Source organism: Talpa europaea (assembly GCF_964194135.1).
Source record: "Talpa europaea genome assembly, chromosome: 2".
In the NCBI taxonomy this organism is placed as follows: Eukaryota; Metazoa; Chordata; class Mammalia; order Eulipotyphla; family Talpidae; genus Talpa; species Talpa europaea.
In genome coordinates this window covers 95718084-95741892 of record NC_140068.1, presented here as the reverse complement: position 1 = coordinate 95741892, position 23809 = coordinate 95718084, and the positions used below count along the sequence as shown (strand labels likewise).

The 23809-nt window shown below is 40.7% G+C and overlaps 1 protein-coding gene across 2 annotated transcripts in view; it reads left to right on the top strand.

Annotated features, from left to right (window-relative positions):
* Positions 1-23809, top strand: part of BLTP3A (bridge-like lipid transfer protein family member 3A) — a gene marked incomplete at both ends in the record, with an annotated part of 63672 nt that overhangs the window by 38650 nt on the left and 1213 nt on the right. Inside the window, 10 exons of one of the 2 annotated variants that reach the window (XM_084228355.1) lie at positions 9214-9300; positions 9801-9971; positions 10376-10515; positions 10916-11057; positions 11315-11508; positions 11736-13192; positions 18261-18457; positions 20616-20770; positions 20855-21005; positions 23231-23493. In XM_084228355.1, the coding sequence (XP_084084481.1) occupies positions 9214-9300; positions 9801-9971; positions 10376-10515; positions 10916-11057; positions 11315-11508; positions 11736-13192; positions 18261-18457; positions 20616-20770; positions 20855-21005; positions 23231-23493 (2957 nt within the window). Of the gene's footprint in view, positions 1-9213; positions 9301-9800; positions 9972-10375; positions 10516-10915; positions 11058-11314; positions 11509-11735; positions 13193-18260; positions 18458-20615; positions 20771-20854; positions 21015-23230; positions 23494-23809 lie in introns of both variants that reach the window. The other variant, XM_084228354.1, reaches the window with a different exon arrangement.

Below are 23809 nucleotides of genomic sequence, written 5' to 3'. Positions count from 1 at the left end.
CCTCCCTCTGAAGGTTATGTTTCTCTCTCTCTCTTTTTAAAGATTTATTTATTTATGCATACAAGAACTGGGGTACAGGCCAGAGTTGCGGGGGATGAGAGGACTCACCAGAGACAGAGTGGAGAACAGAACAGGTAGACTGACAAAATACACTGCTGAGGGGAGCAGCGGGTGAGACAGGAGGTCTGCTGTGCCATGTGGGTAGCTCCCTGGAATGGCCAGAGATTGAACTCGTGCTGCAGAGGCTGCTGATAGCTTCACAGTACTGTGCTTAGCCCACTGCGCCACCAAGGCCCTATGTTTGTCTCTTAATGAAATCTAGACTAACTTCCCTTGGGGAACCTACCTTTCTTTTTCTTCCTGGGGCAGTCCTTTGCTTACTTGACTATTCCTTGGAATTGAAGTGACTTTACTCCCCTCTGCGTCCACTCTGAGAAAGCAGACAGAAGCAGTGACAACATAAAGATTACTTTTGCCATCACAGGGGATAATAAACACTTGTTTCTTCCAAGTGTTACTCTAGAGTCTCTGGGTTTTTGTTTGTGATCTTCTCAGAAGTCTTTATTAAGAGTACGTATTGAGAGTTTTATCCTCTTGCTTGATTGGGGTGGGGGGTGTGTATAGTTCTTTCCTCTACCTGTGATAGGGTCCTGTATCTACAATATCAAGTGAATGACCATAGCCTTCCTTGTAGCCCCCATTTATTTACTAAACTAACTTAGTCTACTTGGTGGAATTTAAAGACCTCTTTATTTTTTAGATAGGGGGTAACTCCTATCCTATGAAGCCAAGTATGGATATGACTAGGAGATGGAGGATTCTTATAACTTTGCTTTTCCTCCTTGGATTTGGGAGGGAGAACTAGGTGTACAGAAAGAGCTTTAAAGTTCAAAACAACTTTGAAGTTGTTTTGTCTGATATGGTAGCCATTTAGTTATATGTGATTATAATAGAATTGAAATATTGGCTGATCCAAGTTGAGATGTGCTGCAAGTCTACCATACATACAGGACTTGAGGATAAAGAGCAAAGAGATAATTATTGATATCTTGATAATTATTTTCATACTGGTTACATGTTAAAATAATATTTTGTATATATTACTTTAAATAACCTGCACTACTAAAATTAACTTCACTTTTTAACTCTTTTTTCATGTGGCTACTATAAAACTTACAATTATTTATGTGACTCACATTATATTTCTGTTGTATTTACTCTAAAATTCTCTGTCCAACATGGCATCCACTAACTACATGTGGCTATTTAGAATTAAACAAAATTTAAAATTCTAGTTCTTGGGCCTCCCCGGTGGCGCAGCGGTTGAGTGCTGGGTTGCGAAGCTGCCTGCGGCCTCTGCGGTGCCGGTTCGATCCCCGGCTGCTCCCCGGCCACTGGAGGAGGGTCCCACATGGCATGCAGACCTCTCCTGCCGCCCGCTGCTCCCCTCAGCAGTGTACTTTGGTCCTTCTACCAGCTCTGCTCCCCGCTCTGGCTCTGGTGAATTCTCTCACCCTCCCGTGCTTCTGACTGTGCCCAGTGCATGTATAAACAAAACAAACAAACAAATAAATAAATAAATAAAACATGCCTCTATAAAAAAAAAAAGAAAGATAAAATTCTAGTTCTTCAAATAAACATTATTAAAATGGCCATCCTTCCAAAAGCAATATACAGATTCAATGCTATTCCAATGAAAATTTCAATGTCATTCTTCAAAGAAATAGAACAATTATTGATGAAATTCATATGGAATCACAAAAAACCCCGAATAGCCAAAGCTCTCCTGAAAAAAAAAGAAGGGAATGGAGGCATCACATTCCCAGACTTCAAACTCTACTACAAAGCCATAATCATCAAAACTGCATGGTATTGGAACAAGAACAGACATACAGACCAATGGAATCGAATAGAAAATCCAGAAATAAACCCACAGATTTATGGTCAACTAATCTTTGACAAAGGAGCAAAGACTATGCATTGAAGCAAAGAAAGTTTGTTCAATAAGTGGTGCTGGGAAAACTGGGTCGCTACATGCAAAAGAATGAAACTTGACCACTACCTCACACCATACACAAAAATCAACTCAAAATGGATTAAAGAACTAGACATAAGACCTGAAACCATAAAATATATAGAAGGAAATATAGGCGAAACACTACGTGATTTGCACATCAAAGACATCTTTACAGACACATCACCCAAAGCAGTGATACTGAAGGCAAAGATAAACAGCTGGGACTACATCAAATTAAAGAGCTTCTGCACAGCAAAAGAGACAATAACAAAAACAAAGAGAAACCCCACCAACTGGGAGAACATTTTTGCACCCAACACTAATGATAAAGGACTGATCACAAAAATCTGCAAAGAGCTGATGAGACTCAACAACAACAAAGAAAACAATCCAGTCAAAAAATGGGCAGAAGAGCTAAAAAGAAACTTCTCTGAAGAGGAAATGCAAATGGCCAACAGGCATATGAAAAAATGTTCAACATCACTTGTCATCAGGGAAATGCAAATCAAAACTACCATGAGATACCATCTTACACCAGTGAGAATGGCACATATTAAAAAAACTAGCAACAACAAATGTTGGCGAGGGTGTGGAGAAAAAGGAACTCTTCTGCACTGTTGGTGGGAGTGCAAACTGGTCCAACCACTGTGGAAAGCTGTGTGGAGATTTCTGGACCTACTAAACATAGAGCTTCCATATGATCCAGCAATTCCACTCCTAGGTATTTACCCAAAGGACACAGAAACATCAATTCCAAAGAACACCTGCATCCCTATGTTTATAGCAGCACTGTTTACAAAGCTAAGCTTTGGAAACAACCCAAATGCCCAAAAATAGATGACTGGATCAAGAAGATGTGGTACATATATACCATGGAATATTACTCAGCATTCAAAAAAGATAAACACATGCAATTTGCAGCAACGTGGATGGCGCTGGAAGGGATCATGCTCAGCGAAATAAGCCAAAAAGAAAAAGAAAAATACCGGATGGTCTCACTCATAGCAGGAATCTAGAAAACTTAAATAAGGGACCAGGAAAATGAATAACTATAAGAAAGTGAAAATCAAAATCAACAAAAAACTATGAACCAGAGACACTTTTAGGGGGGCGGGGGCGGGAGGGGAGGGATTGGGGTCAGAATGGGGGGGCTGCAATTGTATGGGGAATATAACAATAAAATTTATTATCTAAAAAAAAAAATAAAATAAAATTAATGCAAATAAAAAAAAATTCTAGTTCTTCATTTGTACCAGCTACATTTCAAGAGCTAAATATAATCTATAAACTATAGAACTTGTCTGTTATCACAAAATATTTTTTTGTGTGTCCATCATCACAGAAGTCTCTCCTTTAGAGACTCCTCAAAGGCTATATCTACCTACCTTTCCATTAAGGGACACTATAAGTTAGATGTTGCGACCTCTGGCTAATTCACTCACCTATCCTTTGATACTGGAGGTGAATTTATTGGAAACTAGGTAGGTCATTGGCTTGAGGTGGGGCAGCATTGTCACTTAAAATCAAATTGGATTCGGGCCTCCCCGGTGGCGCAGCGGTTGAGCGCTGGGTTGCGAAGCTGCCCGCAGCCTCTGCGGCACCGGTTCGATCCCCGGCTGCTCCCTGGCCACTGGAGGAGGGTCCCACATGGCATGCAGACCTCTCCTGCCGCCCGCTGCTCCCCTCAGCAGTGTACTTCGGTCCTTCTGTCTGCTGTGCTCCCCGCTCTGGCTCTGGTGAATTCTCTCACCCTCCCGCGCTTCTGACTGTACCCAGTGCATGTATAAACAAAACAAACAAACAAATAAATAAATAAAACATGCCTCTATTAAAAAAAAATCAAATTGGATTCTTGACATTGGTCTTGGTGATGATTTTTTGGATTTTACACAAAAAACAATGGCAAAAAATACGAAAATAAGCAAGTGGAACTCCATCAAACTTAAAAGCTTCTGTGCAACAAAGGGAAACATCAAGAAACTAAAAAAGCAGTATACTGAGTGGGAGAAAATATTTGCAAATCATATATCTGAGAAGAGTTGTAAAATATATAAAGAACTCAGACAACTCAATAGCAAAAACAAAAATCCAATCCAGTTAAAAAATGGGCAGAGGATTGATTGGAATGTACATTTTCCCAAAGAAGACATACAGATGGGCAAGAGAGGTATGAAAAGATGTTCAACATTGTCAATAATCAAGGAAATGCAAATAAAAACCACAGTGTTATAGCACTGCACACCTTAGAATGGCAAATAGAAAATACTAAATAGTTAGTGTTGCCAAGGATGTCAGGAGAAAGGAATCTGGCAAGAATGTAAATTGGTATAGTCACATGGGAAATAGCATGGCAGTTCCTCAATTAATTAAAAACAGAGCTACCATATGATCCAGCAATTCCACTACTGGGTATTTATCTGAAGGAAATTAAAATGCTATCTTGAAAAGATGCATGTTCATTACAGCACTGTTTATAATAGACAAAATGTGGAACATGACAAGTAAGTGTTTATCAGTAGATGAATGGATAAAAAGCATGTGCTATACATATATACAATAGAATATTATTCAGCCATACAAAAACGGGATTGTTTTACCATTTGTGACAACATGTATGGGCCTTAAGGATATTATGTGAAGTGAAATAACTTAGAGGAAGACAAATACTGCATGATTTCACTTATTTGTGGAAACTAAAAACAAATTTAAAAAAATCCTGTCTCATAGATACAGAGCATAGATCGGTGGTTGCCAGAGGGAGGTGGGGGTATGTGTAATGATAGTAAAATGGGTAAAGACTGTCAAAAACTACAAACATCTGATTTAAAATAAATTACTGGTAGGATATAATGTATAGCATTGTGACTATAATTACTAATCTGTATTACAATATTTAAAAGTTGCTAACCGAACAAATCTTAAAAGTTCTCATCCAAGAAAAAATGAGTAATTTTGTAGTGATGGTTTTTAGCTAAACTTGTGGCGGTCATTTCATAGTATATGCAAATATCGAATCATCATGTTGTACACTTGAAGCCAGTATAACGTTATGTGCCAATGGTATCTCGGTAAAAAAGAAATCAAGCTACAATAGCTCAAAATGCTTCAGAGAGGAGGTTGGCGCTTGATGTGGGGGAGGTGGAAGTTTTTTCACTGTTATCCATCAGGATAAGGCCTGTGAGTCAAAAAAATTTCTCTGTTAAGGCCTGCTATCCTTTTCTCATCAGTTCATTGAAGAATTTTAATTAGTCACTGTTTACCATTTATATCTCACATATAATTATGTGTTTATATTTAAATATGCTGCCAAATGTTTGCAGTTGGTAGTTATATTTTATTTCAATGCTAGACCTTGCTTTTCTACTCTCAATCTGTGTAGTTTGTTGTTCTTTTTTTTGCTACAAATAATCCAATTAAAGTATCATGGCTCTGAAATGCTTTCCCACCAGTAGCCTGATCATACTTTTTTAACTGGGATGGTGTTACCCTCCAAGCAAGTTAGAATTGGCTATTTTCTTTCTTTCTTTCTTTTTAAAGGGTTTATTTATTTATGCATACAAGAGCTGGGGTATAGGCCAGAGATGCGGGGGGTGAGAGGATTCACTGAGACAGAGTGAGGAACAGAACAGGCAGATTGACCAAAGTACACTGCTGAGGGGAGCAGTGGGTGAGTCAGGAGAGGTCTGCTGTGCCATGTGGGTTGCTCCCTGGCCGGCCAGGGATCGAACTCGTGCTGCAGAGGCTGCAGATTGCTCCATAGTGCGGTGCTTAACCCCTTGCGCCACCAGGGAGGCCCTCTTTCTGTTTTTTTTAAAGATAAGATTACTTATGCATATAAGAGCTGGGGTATAGGCCAGAGGTATGGTGGGTGAGAGGATTCGCCAGAGATAGAGCTGGAACAGAACAGGTGGACCGAATGAAATACACTGCCGAGGGGAGCATCTGGTGAATCAAGAGAGGTCTGCTGTGCCACATGGGTTGCTCCCTGGCCAGCCAGAGATCACAAACTCCCGCTGCAGAGGCTGCGGATTGCTTCATAGTGCTGCATCTTAACTCCTTGCGCCACCAGGGAGGCCCGGCTCTTTTCTTTTAAACAACTATACTGAGGTATGATTCACAGATCATAAAGTCACCCATTTAGAATATACAATTTATGTTCTAGAGTAATAGAATATACAATATACTTTTTTTTTTAGTATGTCCATTGGATTGTGTGCAGTCATCACCACAGTCTAATTTTAAGACACTTTTGTCTGCAAAAGAAAACCTGTAATCCATTAGCTGTCACTTTTCATTTTACAGCCATAACCAACTACTGATCTACTTTTTTCTTGATATTTGCTTATTTTGGACATAAACAAATGTGTGTGGAAAAAAATCATATGTATTTAACAATGGTTTATGGTTCCCCAAAGCATAGCCTTGCCTGATAGAATTTTGCTCCTTTGGTTTCTCTCACAGGATTTTCTTGTACAGTACATGAATAGCATTGATATTGAGTTTATGGAAGATACCCAAAATGTGAGAAAGGTCAGTGTTAGAAACAATGTGAATGGATGACTGAATGGAAGACGTTCTCAATCCTTTGTTCTACCTCAAAGTCATATGGCCAGAGATGGCCTATGCATGCCAGCTAGCTGCCATTGGTTGCTTTGTCAGTGTTGTTGATGTTTGATCCTCTGCACTTTTGTCATTTGAACTTTGAGATTAAATGAAATAGTTTATATCTTATTAGTCAATTTGCTGAAAGTTATTCAGTGCATCCTTAATTTGGTCAGGTGCTGAAAAAGAAAAATATTGACACTATCAATGAATAGCAGAAAGTCTTTTTCTCATAGCAAGCAAAAGTTAAAAGTTAAGTTCAGTAAAAATAAAGAATTTAATCAAAAAATTTTAATTGTTTGATTATTTTAATTGTGCCGAAAAAATTTGAATAATTAAAATTTTGACTGTCTTGCTATTTTAAGTTGCAAATTTGCAGTTGTAATTTGATACATTATAACTTATAGTGAATAAATTACATTAACATTTACTTAACAGATATAGTTATGAAGTTACATTTAATATTCATAGTTTTAAACTAGCAACAACAAATGTTGGCGAGGATGTGATGAAAAAGGAACTCTCCTACATTGTTGGTGGGAGTGCAAACTGGTCCAACCACTATGGAAAGCTGTGTGGAGTTTCCTCAGTCTACTAAAAATGGAGCTACCATATGACCCAGCAATTCCACTTCTAGGGATCTACCCAAAGGACACAAAAACATTGATTCAAAAGAACACCTGCACACCTGTGGTTAATGCAGCACTATTTACAATAGGTAAAACCTGGAAACAACCCAAATGCCCAAAAATAGATGACTGGATCAGGAAGATGTGGTACATATACACGATGGAATATTATTCAGCAATCAAAAAAGATAAACTCATGCCATTCACAGCAACGTGGATGGAGCTAGAAGGAATTATGCTCAGTGAAATAAGCCAGAAGGAAAAAGAAAAATAACGGATGGTTTCACTTATAGCAGGAATATAGTGGAGCCAAATAAGATATCAGTGTAAAAAAATAATAACAGTACAGAACACAGCAAAGCAAAACCAGACAATTATAAATCAGAGACATACTGCAGGGGAGGAGGAGGGAGAGGGATCAGAGGGAGGGAGGGAGGAGCACAGGGGACTGAGGTGATGGTGCACGGGTACATTGGGGAAGGAAATTCCATGGGACTACACCTGAGGGGGTGGGAGGAAGCAAATATTGTTTAAAAATGAACAATGATGTAAAAAAATAAAAAAATTTAAAAAAATTCATAGTTTTAAAATTTTTAACTTAGCTTGAAAAAATTAGTCTTAATGTGCATTGAATTAAAGAAAAAGGTATTTTTTATGTGCAGAACACATGGACATATAGTATACATACAAGTAGATACACAATCTGTTGTATTAAAATTTCATGGAGGGAAGCAATTAGGAGAAAAATATCTAAAAAGCCTCCTTATAAGGGATTATTATGAAAAAAGATTGAAAACATAAATATTGATAGAGTCTCTTGGTAGGATGGTGATTAGTCCAGAATTTGGGTGCTGAAATATAGGTTGGATGAAAAAGACCTGGTTGTTGGTGTGCCAGTTTGTACTTGGAAGAAGCCATGGGGTGGCCATTACTAGAAGCCATTACAAGAAGCCATTACTAAGTGGCAGGGTGGCAATTCAGAACAGTGCAGATCTGACAATAGGCATGTATAGAAGAAACAGCTCCTGCTATGTCAGTTCTTAGAGTGTAGTTGGAAAGATAAGATAGAAATAGATAAATTTCACGCCTCCCTGGTGGCGCAGGTGGTTGAGCGCAGCGCTGTGAGACAGTGTGGGTTCGATCCCGGCCTGCCAGAGAGCTCCCCACATGGCGCAGCAGACCTCTCCTGTCTGGCCCGCTGCTCCCCTCAGCAGTGTATTTTGGTCAGTCTGCCTGTTCTGTTCCCTGCTCTGTCTCTGGTGTCCTCTCACCCTCCAGCACATCTGGCCTGTACCCCAGTTCTTATGTGCATAAATAAATAAATCTTAAAAAAATTCATTTGTTTAGTACAAATTTGGTATAAATTCAAGATGAGCTTAATATTTGACTTACAGCTAAAAATTCCAATTTGCCTACAATATTCTTTATGTTTATAATGTCCTTTTTAGTGCAATATTTTTTAGTGTTTCATGCAACCTTGTTTGTACAGTAATTATTATCTAATATCACAGCTTTACCTTTGAGGCCAGGGTGTGAAAGGAAATAAATGAGTCCTGTTTTTTGAGGAATCTGGCTTTTGCTTTTCCAGATAATTGTACTGAAGGACAGTAATACTTAGTATGGAAGAAACAGTTCATCAAGGTTGTAGCATGTGTCTGTCGGAGACATAGGATTGGAATTTTGAAATCCTGAGGTTTAGTTTCTTTTGCCTTTCTGAAAGTCTGGTGACCATGTGCAGAGACAATGGAATATACTTTCTTGGATCTTTTCTAGCATGTCCACTAACTGTTGCAACTTGAAAGAGGAAGACCTAAATCTTGCAAGTTACCTGACATCATGGACTTTCAGGTGCACTGTTATCAGCTAGCTTGAGGAGCTGACCCTCAAGAGGACTTTTAAGTGCTTGTTTAGGACTTTTTAGGCTTGTTTCTTTTGCTGCTCGTTACCTTCAGTTTTCTCTTATAGGTATTTCTACAAACAGACTCATGGGTGGTGCCATGCAGCTTACCTTCCGCAAGATGGCGTTTGACTATTATCCCTTCCACTGGGCAGGTAGGAGAATTCTGAATGGGGATAGTGCCGGCTTGGCCCACTTATTGAGGGCAGATTTCTGGGTTGATCCCTGACTTCCCTGGGTGCCAGGGATTGCATATGTTGCCTCTTTAAGAACATCTTCTAGAAACTTGTATGGTTCATTATTGATGATTCTTTATTAGTGATAAGAGGAAGTAGGGAGGGGAGGCAGTGCCTGAGATGTTGTTTTACCTCTACCCTCTGCCATTTGCTTCCGCTAGTTTTAGAGTTTCTCTAGTAGTCCATAGTCAAAGATGGCAGCAATCAGCAGTTGGCCTGTTAGGGAACCTTGGGGGAAAGATCACCTGTGGAATCAAGAAGAACTTGAATGTTCTCACTGATAATTTTTACTTATCTCAGAGAATTCTGGATTGGGTATGAGGGATCAGATTCTGAACTATGACTGTACTTATGGAAAGGAAAAACTGGAATATTAGCTCATGATCTTGAACTAAATCATTTGCTTCTTTATTATATAGGTGATAGCTGCAAGCATTGGGTGCGACACTGTGAGGCCATGGAGACCCGAGGCCAGTGGGCCCAGAAGCTGGTGACGGAATTTCAGAGTAAAATGGAGAAGTGGCATGAGGAAACGGGTCTAAAACCTCCCTGGCACCTGGGTGTAGACTCACCTTTCCGGAGGAAAGCAGGTAGATTGTGAGAAGCTGCAAGACTCCCATTGCTTATCCTCTTGCCATTAACTTTTGGAAATTCATTGAAGATAAAGCATTGGACTAACTTATCCCAATTTTCTCATAGCTAATTATCTGAACTTTTCCCCATGGAGTGCGATAAGTGACTTTTCTTTACAGAGTCCTGTTCGTCCTCAGGGATAGCTGCAATATTAAAGAGAGATTGTTGTCCCCTCTCTTCAAGGCTGTTTCCTTGGTCTAAAGGAGAAAACAAGTTTTGAGTTCCATCTTGGTGCTAGATAGTGTTATTGAACTCTTTCCTACATATAGCATTAATGATTATAGGGTTTTTGCTTTCCTAATTCTATTAACAATAAGATTTGAATGTACCTGACTTATTTTTCTCTCTTATTTTTATTTAGATTCTCTCTCTAGTCCTCGAAAGAACCTCCTTGAGAGAAACTCCTCTCAGGGCCAACAGTCTGCCTTTCGGCCTCCGGCTTGGAATCGCTTACGTTCTAGCTGCATGGTGATACGCGTGGATGACTTGGACATCCACCAGGTGAGGCTCCCAGGACACGGGGAAACATGGTCAGAGAGGGCTGGAACGGTTCATTTGGAAGGTAGTGCGTGTGAACAAGGTTGTGGGATTCAGGAACTGTTTTCCTCACTTTTGTGTAAATTAAAATTAGTTTGTTTCTTTCTGAGCATAGCTGCTGAGATCAGAACTTGAGATCAGTTTCCTCTGAATACCCTACTACAAATCTTTCATTGAAAAAACTTGTGGATAGTGTTAGGCAGGTGTAGAAATGCCTGGGATAATTGTGAAAAGCACGCTGCTTCCTGTGACAGCCTTTGAAAAGATAGAGGATTTATACCACTTTAGAGGAAATTGAGCTATTTCCTGAGAAATTCTATTCTGGGTATTATATAGATGCTAAGAGCAACTTGTGATTACTTAGGTTTCAACAGCTGGACAGCCAAGTAAGAAGCCATCTACACTCCTTTCCTGCAGTCGGAAACTCCACAGTCTACCCACTCAGGTCTCTGCTATTCACATTGAGTTCACAGAGTATTACTTCCCAGATAATCAGGAGCTTCCAGGTAAGCATACGAGCTGATCATTTCTTGGTGTATAGCTCATGCTCTTTACATCTTTCAGCCTTGGGGCCACTACATATATTCTCACTTGTTATTAGGAATTTTAGGTGTTTGAGTGAGTTAAGCACACCTTGTTAAAAATTCTGCACTCTATAAATATGGGCCTTTACTCTCTTGATAATAAAATGATTATTAGCTGGTGGGTAAGAGTCAAGCTGCTGCTTTTGTACATGGCAATTCATTTTTTGTCTGCTTTCCAGTTCCCTGTCCCAATCTCTACATTCAGTTAAATGGTCTGGCATTTACTGTGGATCCCATTAGCTTACTCTGGGGAAACCTCTTCTGCCTGGATTTATACCGCAGCTTGGAGCAGTTCAAAGCTATCTACAAGCTGGAAGATGCAAACCAGAAAGATGAACACTTGGATATCCTACTGGATGCCTTCCGGCTAAAGGTAGGGAGAAAGTGGGATTTTTGTTCCCTATTGGTGCCACAGCTGCTTTACTCCCATGAAAGCCTCTGGGGAGCCCATAGTTATAATCCAGGGTTCTGCTTTGTTCACTTAATAGAAGTAAGCAAAGCAGTTTCACAGCCCGAATGGTCCTTCATGTGTGTATTAGTGGTGGGTTGTACAAGTACTTAGATGACCATTCTGAATTGGGTTCCATTTTCTTTCTGAAGGTGAGCTTCCCACTGGAGAAGAGAGAACAGGCTGGGTTGCATCGGCCCCAGGCCCTTGTCTTTTCTGCATCAGGCATGACTGCCACCAATACACGTCATGCTCCACATTGTAGCTGTTCAGACCTCCAAAGTGTCTTCCGGGGTTTTGCCGCTGCTGAATTCTTTCATTCCAATTACATTCACTTTCCCAAGGTTCCAGGTAGCTTCAGCCTTCTGCACATGCTTTTTTTGCATCATGCCTTCCAGATGGATTCCCGTCTCCCTCATCCTAGTAATCTCCTTCCCCAGAGGCCTAAGGCTTCCCAGGATCTCTGGTCCATTCACTTCACCCAGATCTCCTTGGACTTTGAGGGAACAGAAAACTTCAAAGGTCATACCTTGAATTTTGTGTCTCCGTTCCCCTTGTCCATTTGGGCCTGTCTGCCCCTCCGCTGGCAGAAGGCCCAGGCACGGAAGCTCCTTTCGGCTGTAGAAAGGAAACTGAAACCATCAGCCAGCTTTGGCAGTCCTGTCCACTCTGAGGCCCTCGTCCCTGACCCTGTGTCCCATCAGAGGTCAAAGACTGAGCATGATTTGAAAAGCCTATCAGGCTTTACAAAAGCCATGGAAGTCCTGAAAGACGGTAGCAGCGGCGTGGACAGCAAAGGGCCTCTGACAGAGCTGGAGGACGCTGCGGGTGTTCACATGCTCGTGCACTCTCCTGCAGACATCCGCGTGAGGCTTGATCACTACCAGTACTTGGCTCTGCTCCGCCTGAAAGAGGTGCTGCAGGGTCTTCAGGAGCAGCTGACTAAGGATACAGAGGCTATAACTGGGTCTGCCCTGCAGGACCAGACAGTTTGCATTGGAGTTCTTTTCCCCAGCGCTGAGGTGGCTCTGCTTATGAATCCTACCCCTGGGTCTTTTGAAGCTGACTCTGCAGGTTCAGATACCACCAGCATCATCGATTCAGAACTGTCTCACTCAGAGGATCAGGAGCTGAAGTCTGATGCATCCTCAGACCAGGACCCAACAAGCCCGGAAAAGGTTCTGGAGCATAGTGGCATTGAAAACCTGGATGTAGCTCAAGATAGGCCACTGCCTCTTCATAGCAATGGAGAACTTCAGGACTCAGATTCTTTTGCACAGCAGTTGGCAGGGAAGGGCCATGAGGCAGTTGATTCCCTGCAGGCCAAGAGATTGAGCAGAGCCCAAGCTTCTAGCACACCAGCTACCATGAAGCCCCCAGGTGCCAGGGATACTGCTATAAATGGACAGGGTGAGCTCATCCCTTTGAAGAACATTGAGGGAGAATTGTCAAGTGCTATTCACCTGACCAAGGATGCCACCAAGGAGGCTCTCCATGCCACCATGGACCTCACCAAGGAAGCTGTGTCCCTGACTAAGGATGCCTTTAGTTTGGGCAGAGACCGAATGACCTCCACCATGCACAAGATGTTGTCCCTTCCCCCAGCCAAGTGAGTGGTTCTCTGCATCTTTTGCATCCCATCTCTTCTTCCTAGCTCTGTTCATTTGGCTTAAGGCCTCTTGTTATATGCACTTTTAGATTGGGAAGCACCATTTAGGCCTGGTGTGTGCATAGACTTGGCATAGCATTGGAGAGATTTTCAGGCTACTTAGAGGATACAGGTATACCAGTTGGAGAGACTTATTTTTAGGATGACATCTAAATTTGTGATGGGGAAGACCCAGAAATTCCAATAAAATAACAAAATCCCGCGGATTTTCACATGCCTCCATATAGCATGGCCTATTCTTGGACTTGTTTCAAGTCAACATTTATTCCTGTGTAGTATCAAGTTAGCTCTCTTACTGATTCACTACTTTTAATAGATATGCAATATCTGAAGAGTAATACCTGGCATCTGTATGATATTCTTTTCATTTGGCCCTCATATCATATTTTGTTTGTTTTCATCCCCACCACAGCCTGCTGAGGTAGCTATAGATGTTTAAATTATAGCTAAGGAAACTGAGACTCAGAGAGGATGAGCTCATGGATCCTGTATCTTGTAAATAGAAAAGCTGGTGCTTTGAGCTTACTCTTTCTGATACTTCTTTATTTATTTATTTATTTATTTTTTATAGAGGCATGCTTTATTTATTTGTTTGCTGGTTTGTTTGTTTGTTTTGTTTATACATGCACTGGGTACAGTCAGAAGCGCGGGAGGGTGAGAGAATTCACCAGAGCCAGAGCGGGGAGCAGAGCAGGCAGAAGGACCGAAGTACACTGCTGAGGGGAGCAGCGGGCGGCAGGAGAGGTCTGCACGCCATGTGGGACCCTCCTCTGGTGGCCGGGGAGCAGCCGGGGATCGAACCGGCGCCGCAGAGGCCGCGCGCAGCTTCGCAACCCAGCGCTCAACCGCTGCGCCACCGGGGAGGCCCTTTCTGATACTTCTTATCAACATTTTCCAGGGTAATAGAGAAGGAAGAATTTCATCCATTCATTTAACCAATACTTTTTGAGCCCTTGCTGTCTGCTGACTCTGTGTTAGGCACTGGAGATACAGTTGGGAGTAAGCAGAAACCCAGAAATGCACAGAGTAGAAGGCATGGGTTTTTCCACTGTTGGGTGCTTTGTAATTTTAAGAAAGAGATGATGACAGAAAATCTTTTTTGGGATACTTTGTGGTGTAGGGACCATGATATGATCAGTGACTTTAGAGCTTTTATCTTAGTGGATTGTCTTCAGTGGGACTCTAAGCAATGCCTGAGTGTGTGCTAGTATTAGTACCTGCTAGGTCACTAACAGCCTAGGAGGAAGAAAGAGAAAAACTTAAAGGGATTAATTTTTAATAATACTAGTGAGGCAGCATTTATTGAATGTAGTCTATGTTTAGGCACTGTCCTAAATACTTAGACTATTATTAATCAAGTGAATTCTTATAACAGCCCTATAAGGCAGATACTATTATCACTCCTCATTTTACACATGAGGAAACTGAGACTTAGAGGTGAGAAACTTGCTCAAGTTCACACAACTTGTGAGTGGTAGGGTGAGGATTGAAATCCCACACTCCCAATTACCAGATGAGCTGCCTTTCTTTCTTTTTTTTTTTTTAAAGATTTATTTATTTACTTATACAAGCACTGGGTATAGTCACTGGGTATATAAGCGCAGGAGGGTGAGAGAATTCACCAGAGCGGGGAACAGAACAGGCAGACTGACGAAATACACTGCTGAGGGGAGCAGCGGGTGGCAGGAGAGGTCTGTGCGCCATGTGGGACCCTCGGTGGTGGCTGGGGATCCAACTGGTGCTACAGAGGCTGCGGGCAGCTTCGCAGCCCAGTGCTCAACCGCTGCGCCACCAGGGGAGGCCCTGAGCTGCCTTTCTAATTGGAAAAGAAGAGAGGATAGGTAAAAAGGAGAAAAGAAAGGTGTATGTTACAAGCTCTTTTTTAAAACATCAACAACAGGGCCTCCCCGGTGGCGCAGCGCTTGAGTGCTGGGTTGTGAAACTGCCCGCAGCCTCTGCAGCACCGGTTTGATCCCCGCCTGCCGTGCCCACTGCTCCCCTCAGCAGTGTATTTCATCAGTCTGCCTGTTCTGCTCCCTGCTCTGGCTATGGTGAATTCTCTCACCCTCCCGCACTTCTGACTGTACCCAGTGCTTGAATAAATAAATAAATAAATCTTTAAAAAAAAAAATAAAACATCAACAATGGCTTCCTAACTGTCCAAGCTGGTGGCCTGTTCTCAGTCTTCCTCCTGGCAGTTCATCTTGCTGGTCAGTTCATTCTGACCATTTGTAACCCCGCCCACTTAATCCACATGTCATAAAATGAGTATTTTTTTCCCTCTACTGCTCTTATCTTTTTATTCTTTAAATATTATTGCGTAGTGCTGGACTGTCCATATTCTGATAACTTATAATTTTTACTTTTTCAAAAATATATATTTTTAATGAAGTACCATTATTTTGTAGCCTTATAATTTTTTTCACAATATAGAATTGGATGCTTTTTAAATTTTAAAAATGATTTGTGCTCAACTTGGTGACTGTAGAAAATAGAAAAATAAATAATATAAAAGTCACTTGTGATGACGCTATTTAGTGATAGTCACTATTTACATTTACATCCATTTTGTTCTAATTACTGTACTTATATTTGTGTCTCCATGTGAATGCTTATATGAATATACAAATATAAACATTGTTTTTATATTAATAGGGTTATATTATTTCTATATAATATAGAGAAATCCCAGTTTATTCACTTAATATTTTATTGTGACTATTTCCCCCCTCATTAGTATTTGAATACATAATTTTTAATTACTTTGTTGATTTATACCAAACTGATGTATCATAATTTATTAATCCATCCCAATATATAGGGTGGGAGGGGTCAGTTTCCATTTTTTCTCAGGTAGAACCAATACTGTGGCAAATGTCCTTATTATTGTGAACTTTACTCTTGTGCATAACTACAGAGTAAAAAACCTGGAAGCAGATACTGGGTGAAAAAACCTGGAAGCAGATACTGGGTGAAATACTATAAGCATTTTTAAGGTTCTTGATGCATATGCCAAACTTTTAGAAGGTATATTAGTCTGAACTTTTGAATATTTTTTAGGTTATTTTATCCATTTCCTCATTTCTGCGATAGTCTATAATTTTAGTCCTGACTTCCCTCCATTCCATGCTCTTCATTTAAAACTACTTACTCCACAAGACTCCCAGGGAGAGATTCCCAGGGTACCTCAAATCTTACCCATAAAAAGTTTAATTTCTTAGCCCTTCATGACCAGTTCTTTCTCTTTTTTTGGTAGCGTCATTCTCCTGCTTGTTTAAACTGTACATTTTAACTCTGCTTCTTCCAGTTGTTTTGTCAGTTCTAACCATAATTCCTAGAGCAGTGGTTCTCAAACTCCTGGAGCATTTCTGAAAACATAGATTGCTGAGCCCTTCCCTCAGAACCCCTCATCCAGTTTAGGATTGAGATGGAGTCAAGAATTTACATTTCTATCAAGTCCCCACTGATACTGATACTCCTACCGGGATGACACTGCTCAGTTTTCCTGTCCATTCTCACATGTGAACTATAGATATTTTTTTCAAAGATTTATTTATTTATGCATACAAGAGCTGGGGAACAGGCCAGAGATGTGGGGGCTGAGAGGACTCACTGCAGACAGAGTGGGGAGCAGAACAGGCAGAATGACTGAAGTACACTGCTGAGGGGAGCAGCGGGCGAGTCAGGAGAGGTCTGCTGCACCATGTGGGCTGCTCCCTGGCTGGCCAGGGATTGAACTCGTGCTGCAGAGGCTGCGTATTGCTTCATAGTGCGGTGCTTAACCTCTTGCGCCACCAGGGAGGCCCGTGAACTACAGATTTTTTCATTGGAGAGCTTTTCTTTTCTAGCTTGTTTGAGAAAGCCAGGTCAAACTTCCTAAAACACAGGTGTGTTATTGGTATTTCCCTATGCTAAAACCCTCAGACTTTTTCCTTATACTCCCAGAATTTTGTTTGGCGTAATTACATTACATCCAATGGCATTTTGCCATTGTTTCTTTTTTCAACAGACTTTATTTTTTTAGACCAGTTTTAGGTTCATAGCAATATTGAGCAATACGCACAGAGATTCCCATCTACCCCCTGCACTACACAGCTTTCAGTATACTTTCATATGTGGCTTCTATCCATGGTTTTCTATAATCTGACTGCAAGCCATGTGGTAAAGTGAAAAAAGCATTTAGGAAGGTGTGGATTTTTCTCAATTCCACCTGTAATTGTGCAGTGAACCTTGAGTTAGTTACTTCATCTGTAAAATGGGAGGGTAGGATTAAAAGGTCTTTAATGGTTTCTTTTCTTTGTGTTACATTTTTTAAACTTAGTCCTCCATTGCTCTCCCTAACAAACCTGTCCTCCAGCTGGGTTGAACTACTTACTAATCCCCACAGAATGCCCTCTTCCCTATCTTTTTCATTGTCCTTCAGGGACCACCTCAAATGCCATCTCCTTCCATGAAGCCATTTTTAAACCCCTAGTACCCATCTCTCCCCCTCTTTGATATTGCGTAGCCTTTGACTCACACTTCTGTGACTCTGTGACATATCACTTCTCCCATGTAATGTTATATATAAGTCTCTCCTGATATATTATAAATTCTTAGGGAAGTGGGGACGTTTTATTCATTATTTCGTTCACCTTCTGACCCACACGCTGTGTCTGCCATGGTGCCTGTGTGCAGAAGCTAATCACTGAATACTTGTGGGTTGAATGGGACTTCAGGTACCATTCAGTAGCACTGAGATTATAGGTAGTTGGTCTCTTCTGTATATGAACTGTCTGAATAGCCCTGACATTTCCTGGTGATTGGTGCAGTTTCAATTACTAAAATATGAGGATTCAGAAAAATCAGCAGTTGAAAATGGTGTTATCCCCTTCAACCAGGTAATAGGTGATATCAAAGTTTATATCTATAATATATAATAACTCCTTGGGCTGAAAGGGATGGATATGCAATGGGATGAAACAATATGTCTCCTAAGCCACATTTGTTGTTTTTGTTTTATAAACAGGGACCCCGTGGCCAAGATAGATGAGGGGGTGGCAGCCCCAGTGAGTGGGGGTGCTGCCCGACTCCGATTTTTCTCCATGAGAAGGACAATATCGCAGCAGTCATTTGATGGTGTCTCATTGGATAACAGTGGCCCTGACGATCGGATTTCGGTGGACAGTGATGGCAGTGATAGCTTTGTGATGCTCTTGGAGTCTGGTAGGTGGAAGCAGAGCCAGACAAAATTGTAAAAGTCCAGAAAGATTTTTTTCTGCTACCTATATTCAGACTGGCAGGATACAAAAACAACTGAGATTTGATAAAATAGTCATGTACCTAACCACAAGAAAAAGTAATGTTAATGGATTTGTGGCTCTTGCTTTATCCCTGCATCTTCTAAGTTATTGGTTGGTACCTTACCTTTATCATATGCAGAAACTCAGATCAAAGGAAAGGTGATTGTCTTCCAGCCATTAAGCTGTGGGGTAGGATTCGTTTTGTGACTGGTGTAATGGTGTCTATATTTGTTGTCTTTTTTTTTTCTCGTCTGTATATCTTATTTTTGGCAAGTAACTAGAAGCTTTTTGTCTGTGACAAAATGAATAACCTTTTAGAGTTAGCTCTGTCACCACTGGAAGTTACATTGGTTCTTTCAGCTTATTGAAATGGAAATTTATTAAATGGTTTCTGAAGTGTCTAAATGAAAATAAAAAGTTTATGCACCATTTCTTAAGATGGGTGGTGTGTACCCATGTTTCTTTTGTTATTTTTTAACTTCCAATAGATAACTTTATTTTTTTTAATTTAAATTTTATTTTATTTTTATTTTTATTTTTTTTTTAATAGAGGCATGCTTTATTTATTTGTTTGCTGGTTTGTTTGTTTTTGTTTATACATGCACTGGGTACAGTCAGAAGCGCGGGAGGGTGAGAGAATTCACCAGAGCCAGAGCGGGGAACAGAGCAGGCAGAAGGACCGAAGTACACTGCTGAGGGGAGCAGCGGGCGGCAGGAGAGGTCTGCGCGCCATGTGGGACCCTCCTCCGGTGGCCAGGGAGCAACCAGGGATCGAACCGGCGCCGCAGAGGCCATGCGCAGTTTTGCAACCCAGCGCTCAACTGCTGCGCCACCGGGGAGGCCCTAAATTTTATTTTTATATTCCCCATACAATTACAACCCCCTTATTTTGACCCCAATCCCTCCTTTCCCCACCCCCCAACCCCCCATAGAGTGTCTCTGGTTCATAGTTGTTTGTTGATTTTGATTTTTCCTTTCTTATAGTTATTCTTTTTCCTGGTCTCTTATTTAAGTTTTCTAGATTCCTGCTATGAGTGAGACCATCCGGTATTTTTCTTTTTCTTTCTGGCTTATTTTGCTGAGCATGATCCCTTCCAGCTCCATCCATGTTGCTGCAAATTGCATGTGTTTATGTTTTTTGAATGCTGAATAATAATTCATGGTGTATATGTACCACATCTTCTTGATCCAGTCATCTTCCAATAGATACTTTAGAACTTCCCACAGAACTTATAGAAAATTTCAAATATGTATAGAAGTAGAATCAAATGAACCCTAATATACTAATTACTTAGCTTCAGCTGTTAAGAACTCAGGGATATTTTTGTTTCATATATGCTTTTTCTCACTTGCTTATTTTGAAGCAAATCCCCAATATACCATTTTATCCATAATGTTTTCAGTATGCATTTCTAGAAAATACAGATTTTAAAATATAAAAAAATTTTAATTGTGGTAAAGTACACATAACATAAAACTTACCATACTAACCATTTCTGACTATAATTTAATGGCAGTAAGTACATTAAAATTGTTATGCAACAATCATCACTATTCATCTCCAGAACTCTCTTCATCTTGCAAAACTGGAACTCTGTACCCCTAAACAATAATTCTTCATTTCTTCCTCCCTTCAGCCTCAGTCATCATTCCATTTTCTGTCTCTATGAATTTGGTGACTCCAGGTACCTCATATAAGTGGGATCATGCAATATTATTCTTTAGTGACTGACTTACTTCACTTAATGTCCTCAAGAGTCATTCACAGAGTAGCATGTGTCAGAATTTCCTTCCTTTTTAGGGCTGATTAATAGTCTATTGTATGTTTATACCACACTTTGTGTATCCATTCATCCGACCATGGGCACTTGGATTGCTTCTATTTACAAATTTTTTTGAATGTAACCAAAGGACATTACCATGTTTTAAAAGTAAATAATTCCTTAAATTCATCAAATATCTAGTTAGTTTTCAAATTTCCAGTTGTCTTATAAATGTCAAATGTTTTGTTTTTACAGTTGCCATTGGATTTGAACAGATTTATTTGACTTTCAAACTCTTTTTTTGTCTTTCTTATACAGAGCCTGGTCCAGACTCTCTCCCACCAGAATCTCTTCCAAATGTCTTAGACAGCGCTGGTCTTCAAGGGAGCCCTGTTATGGATAGCTATGGCCAGGGGTCACCAGAGGCCAACAGTTCAGTTTCACCCAGTAGGGAAGACCTCAGTCCTCACCTGGTTAGCTGCTCTACTTTCTTCTCTGCAGAGGGTAGACTCCAGGCTGGGAGCTTGGGGCTCAGCTAAGAGAGTCTCCTTTTACAGGTCTCAGTTCTGCTCCTGAAAGTGAATGAGGTGTCTTTGGGGATTGAGGTACGAGGCGATGACTTGACTGTGGCCCTGCAAGCAAAGGAGCTGACCCTCCAGCAGCTGGGCACCGTGGGACTCTGGCAATTCCTACATGGGCAGTGCCCGGGTGAGGATGGTGCACATTTTAGGAAAGGTGGTGGGATTTGTCTGGGGCAGCCGTAGCTAAACTCTGCTCCTGTCACTTTGCTGCAAGGGCAGTTGCTCTATTGCCATGCGATTGGCCCTTTTCTCCAGCAGCCATAAGGGGGAAGAAGTACTCCAGTAAACCCTGCTTGTAAGATTTCTCCAGGAGCTCTTTCTCTGATTTTTGCATTCCCTAGGCTGTCCTCCATCATCACTGCCTGGATGTTCCCTAAGCTTACACGTGAGGACAGTGTTCACTTCTTCATTTGTGTGACTGCCAGCATCACACTGTACCTGATCAGGAACTTCTTTTGTCCAGATTCAATCATTTGATATGAATTATCATGTATACTTTAAAAATTAACATGAAAAATCTGGGCTATTGCTTCCTTTTTTAAAAAAGATTTATTTATTTATGCATACAGGAGCTGGAGTACAGGTCAGAGGTGTGGGGGGTAAGAGGATTCACCAGAGACAGAGTGGGGAACAGAACAGGCAGACTGACTGAAATACACTGCTGAGGGGAGCAGTGGGCGATACAGGAGAGGTCTGCTGTGCCATGTGAATCAGCTCCCTGTGTGGGGATTGAACTCATGCTTCAGTGGCTGTGGATAACTTCATAGGTTGCGTCCCAACCCCTTGCGCCACCAGGGAGGCCCTACTGCTTCATTTAAAAACTTTTTTTTTTGAACATTGAATAGATAACTGAAATATTTATAAATATATATAAAGTATAAAATGCTAATTACAATGAACCCATGTATGCATAACCTAGTTTAATATATAAAGCAGTATCTCTCTCCTAACTCTTCCTCTGCCTCTGCCCTGTCATTGGGAATCACTATCCTGAATTTTGTGCTTATCATTCTCATATTTTCCTTTATAATTCTTCCACATGTGTTTATATCAATATGTTAGTTAGCTTTGTAGGTGTTTGAGTTTTGGGTTTTTTTTTTTTTTTTCAGATTTTATTTATGCAAGAACTGGGATACAGGCCAGAGTCACAGGAGGGTGAGAGAATTCACCAGAGACAGAGTGGGGAGCAGAACAGGTAGACAACAGAAACACTGTTGAGGGGAGCAGCGGGTGAGATAGGAGAGGTCTGCTGTGCCATGTGGGTATCGCTCTGGCTGGCCGGGAATCAAATCCATGCTGCAGAGGCTGTGGACAGTTTCACAGTGCAGTGCTCAACCACTGCGCCACTGGAGAGGCCCCGTGTTTGAGTTTTTCTAAATGGAATTATATTTTGTATTCTTTTGTGAGTAACTTCTTTGACATAACATGCTATTTTTCAAAAATCCATGAATCATTCATTTTCACAACTTTATTGTAAAAATATACCACATTTTGCTTTTAAAAAAATATTGAGGTGTAATTTGCATATTATGAAATTCACTCAAAGTAATCATACAGTTTGATAGATTTTAGTAAGTTTATAGAGCTGTGTAACCATCACCATCACTCCCAAAATATTCTTTGTATCCTTTCTGTTTACTTCTTCAATCTATTTTAAATAGACAGTGGGTTGTTTCTAGTATTTTTTCTTTCTTTCTCTTTTTTTTTTGCTATTTCAAGTAGGGTTGTCTTGAACATACTTGTGCATGCCTTCTGGTATGCATGTTCAAGTGTTTCTCCAGGTTTATATTCTTGAGAATATAATTTCTAGGTTACTAGGATAGCTACAGCTTTAACTTTATTAGACAATGCTAAATTGTTTACTAAAATGTTTTTACCAATTTGCAGTTATACACATTGTTTCATAACCTTAGCTATACCTAAGATTGTTCTTTATGGAGTTTTGAGATTAGCATAGATCTTGCTTGACTATCAGAGAGAGATGAGAAGGCTAAGACTTGGAAGAGATGTTTTTAATTTAGCAGAGTTGTGGGTCCTGTGTTTTAAGAGCTTTTCCTTGGCCATTAGCTCTGTGCCTATTCATAGCAAGGCCAACTTTATACTGGTACTTAACCTCCCTCCACCATGAGAAACACTATAGCATAGTAGTGATGCCCAGAGGCTTTGCCTTGCTGCTTACAAGTTGTGTACCTTTATGCAAGTAATTCTTTGTGCCTCAGTACCTTCATCGCTAAGGTGGAAACAGTATTTTTGGCAAAGGGTTGTTACAATATTAAATATATGTGAAATGCTTAGAACAATCCCTGGCTGTCAAGGAATTAATTTGTTTTCCTGCTGTCATTCTTCTCAAAGGTACAGATTTTCAGGAACCCTCAGATGTGAAGACTGACCACCGCAGGCCGGCTGTGGGCCTTCGCTTTGAGGTGGGGCCTGGTGCAGCTGTTCATTCCTCCCTGGCCGTGCAGAATGGCTTCCTGCATCTCTTGCTTCGTGGCTGTGACCTTGAGCTGTTCACTTCGGTGCTCAATGGCCTGGGACCCTTCTTGGAGGATGAGGAGATCCCTGTGGTAGTTCCCATGAAGATTGAGCTCCTAAACTCCAGGATCACCTTAAAAGTGAGAAGGACTTTTGGTTTTTACCCTAGACTGTGTAAGGCAGGGAATTCTGGCAGTGACAGCTGCTAACTTCTTGTCACGTTAAAAAGTGGTGAGGATCAAATGAAGAAATACATATTAGCATTCTTGGTCAGTGTTAAAAAGAGTAAATACATGTGTGTTGCTGTCAGAAATTCCTGGATTTAGGACTTTTAGTGAGGATTCCTTTTATATAGTTTTCACCCTATCTTTGACATGGATTATTAAGTTATCTGATCCTCACTTTTACCATCTCTAAAATGGGAGAGACTCACTTATGCCTCCCATACATTGCAAG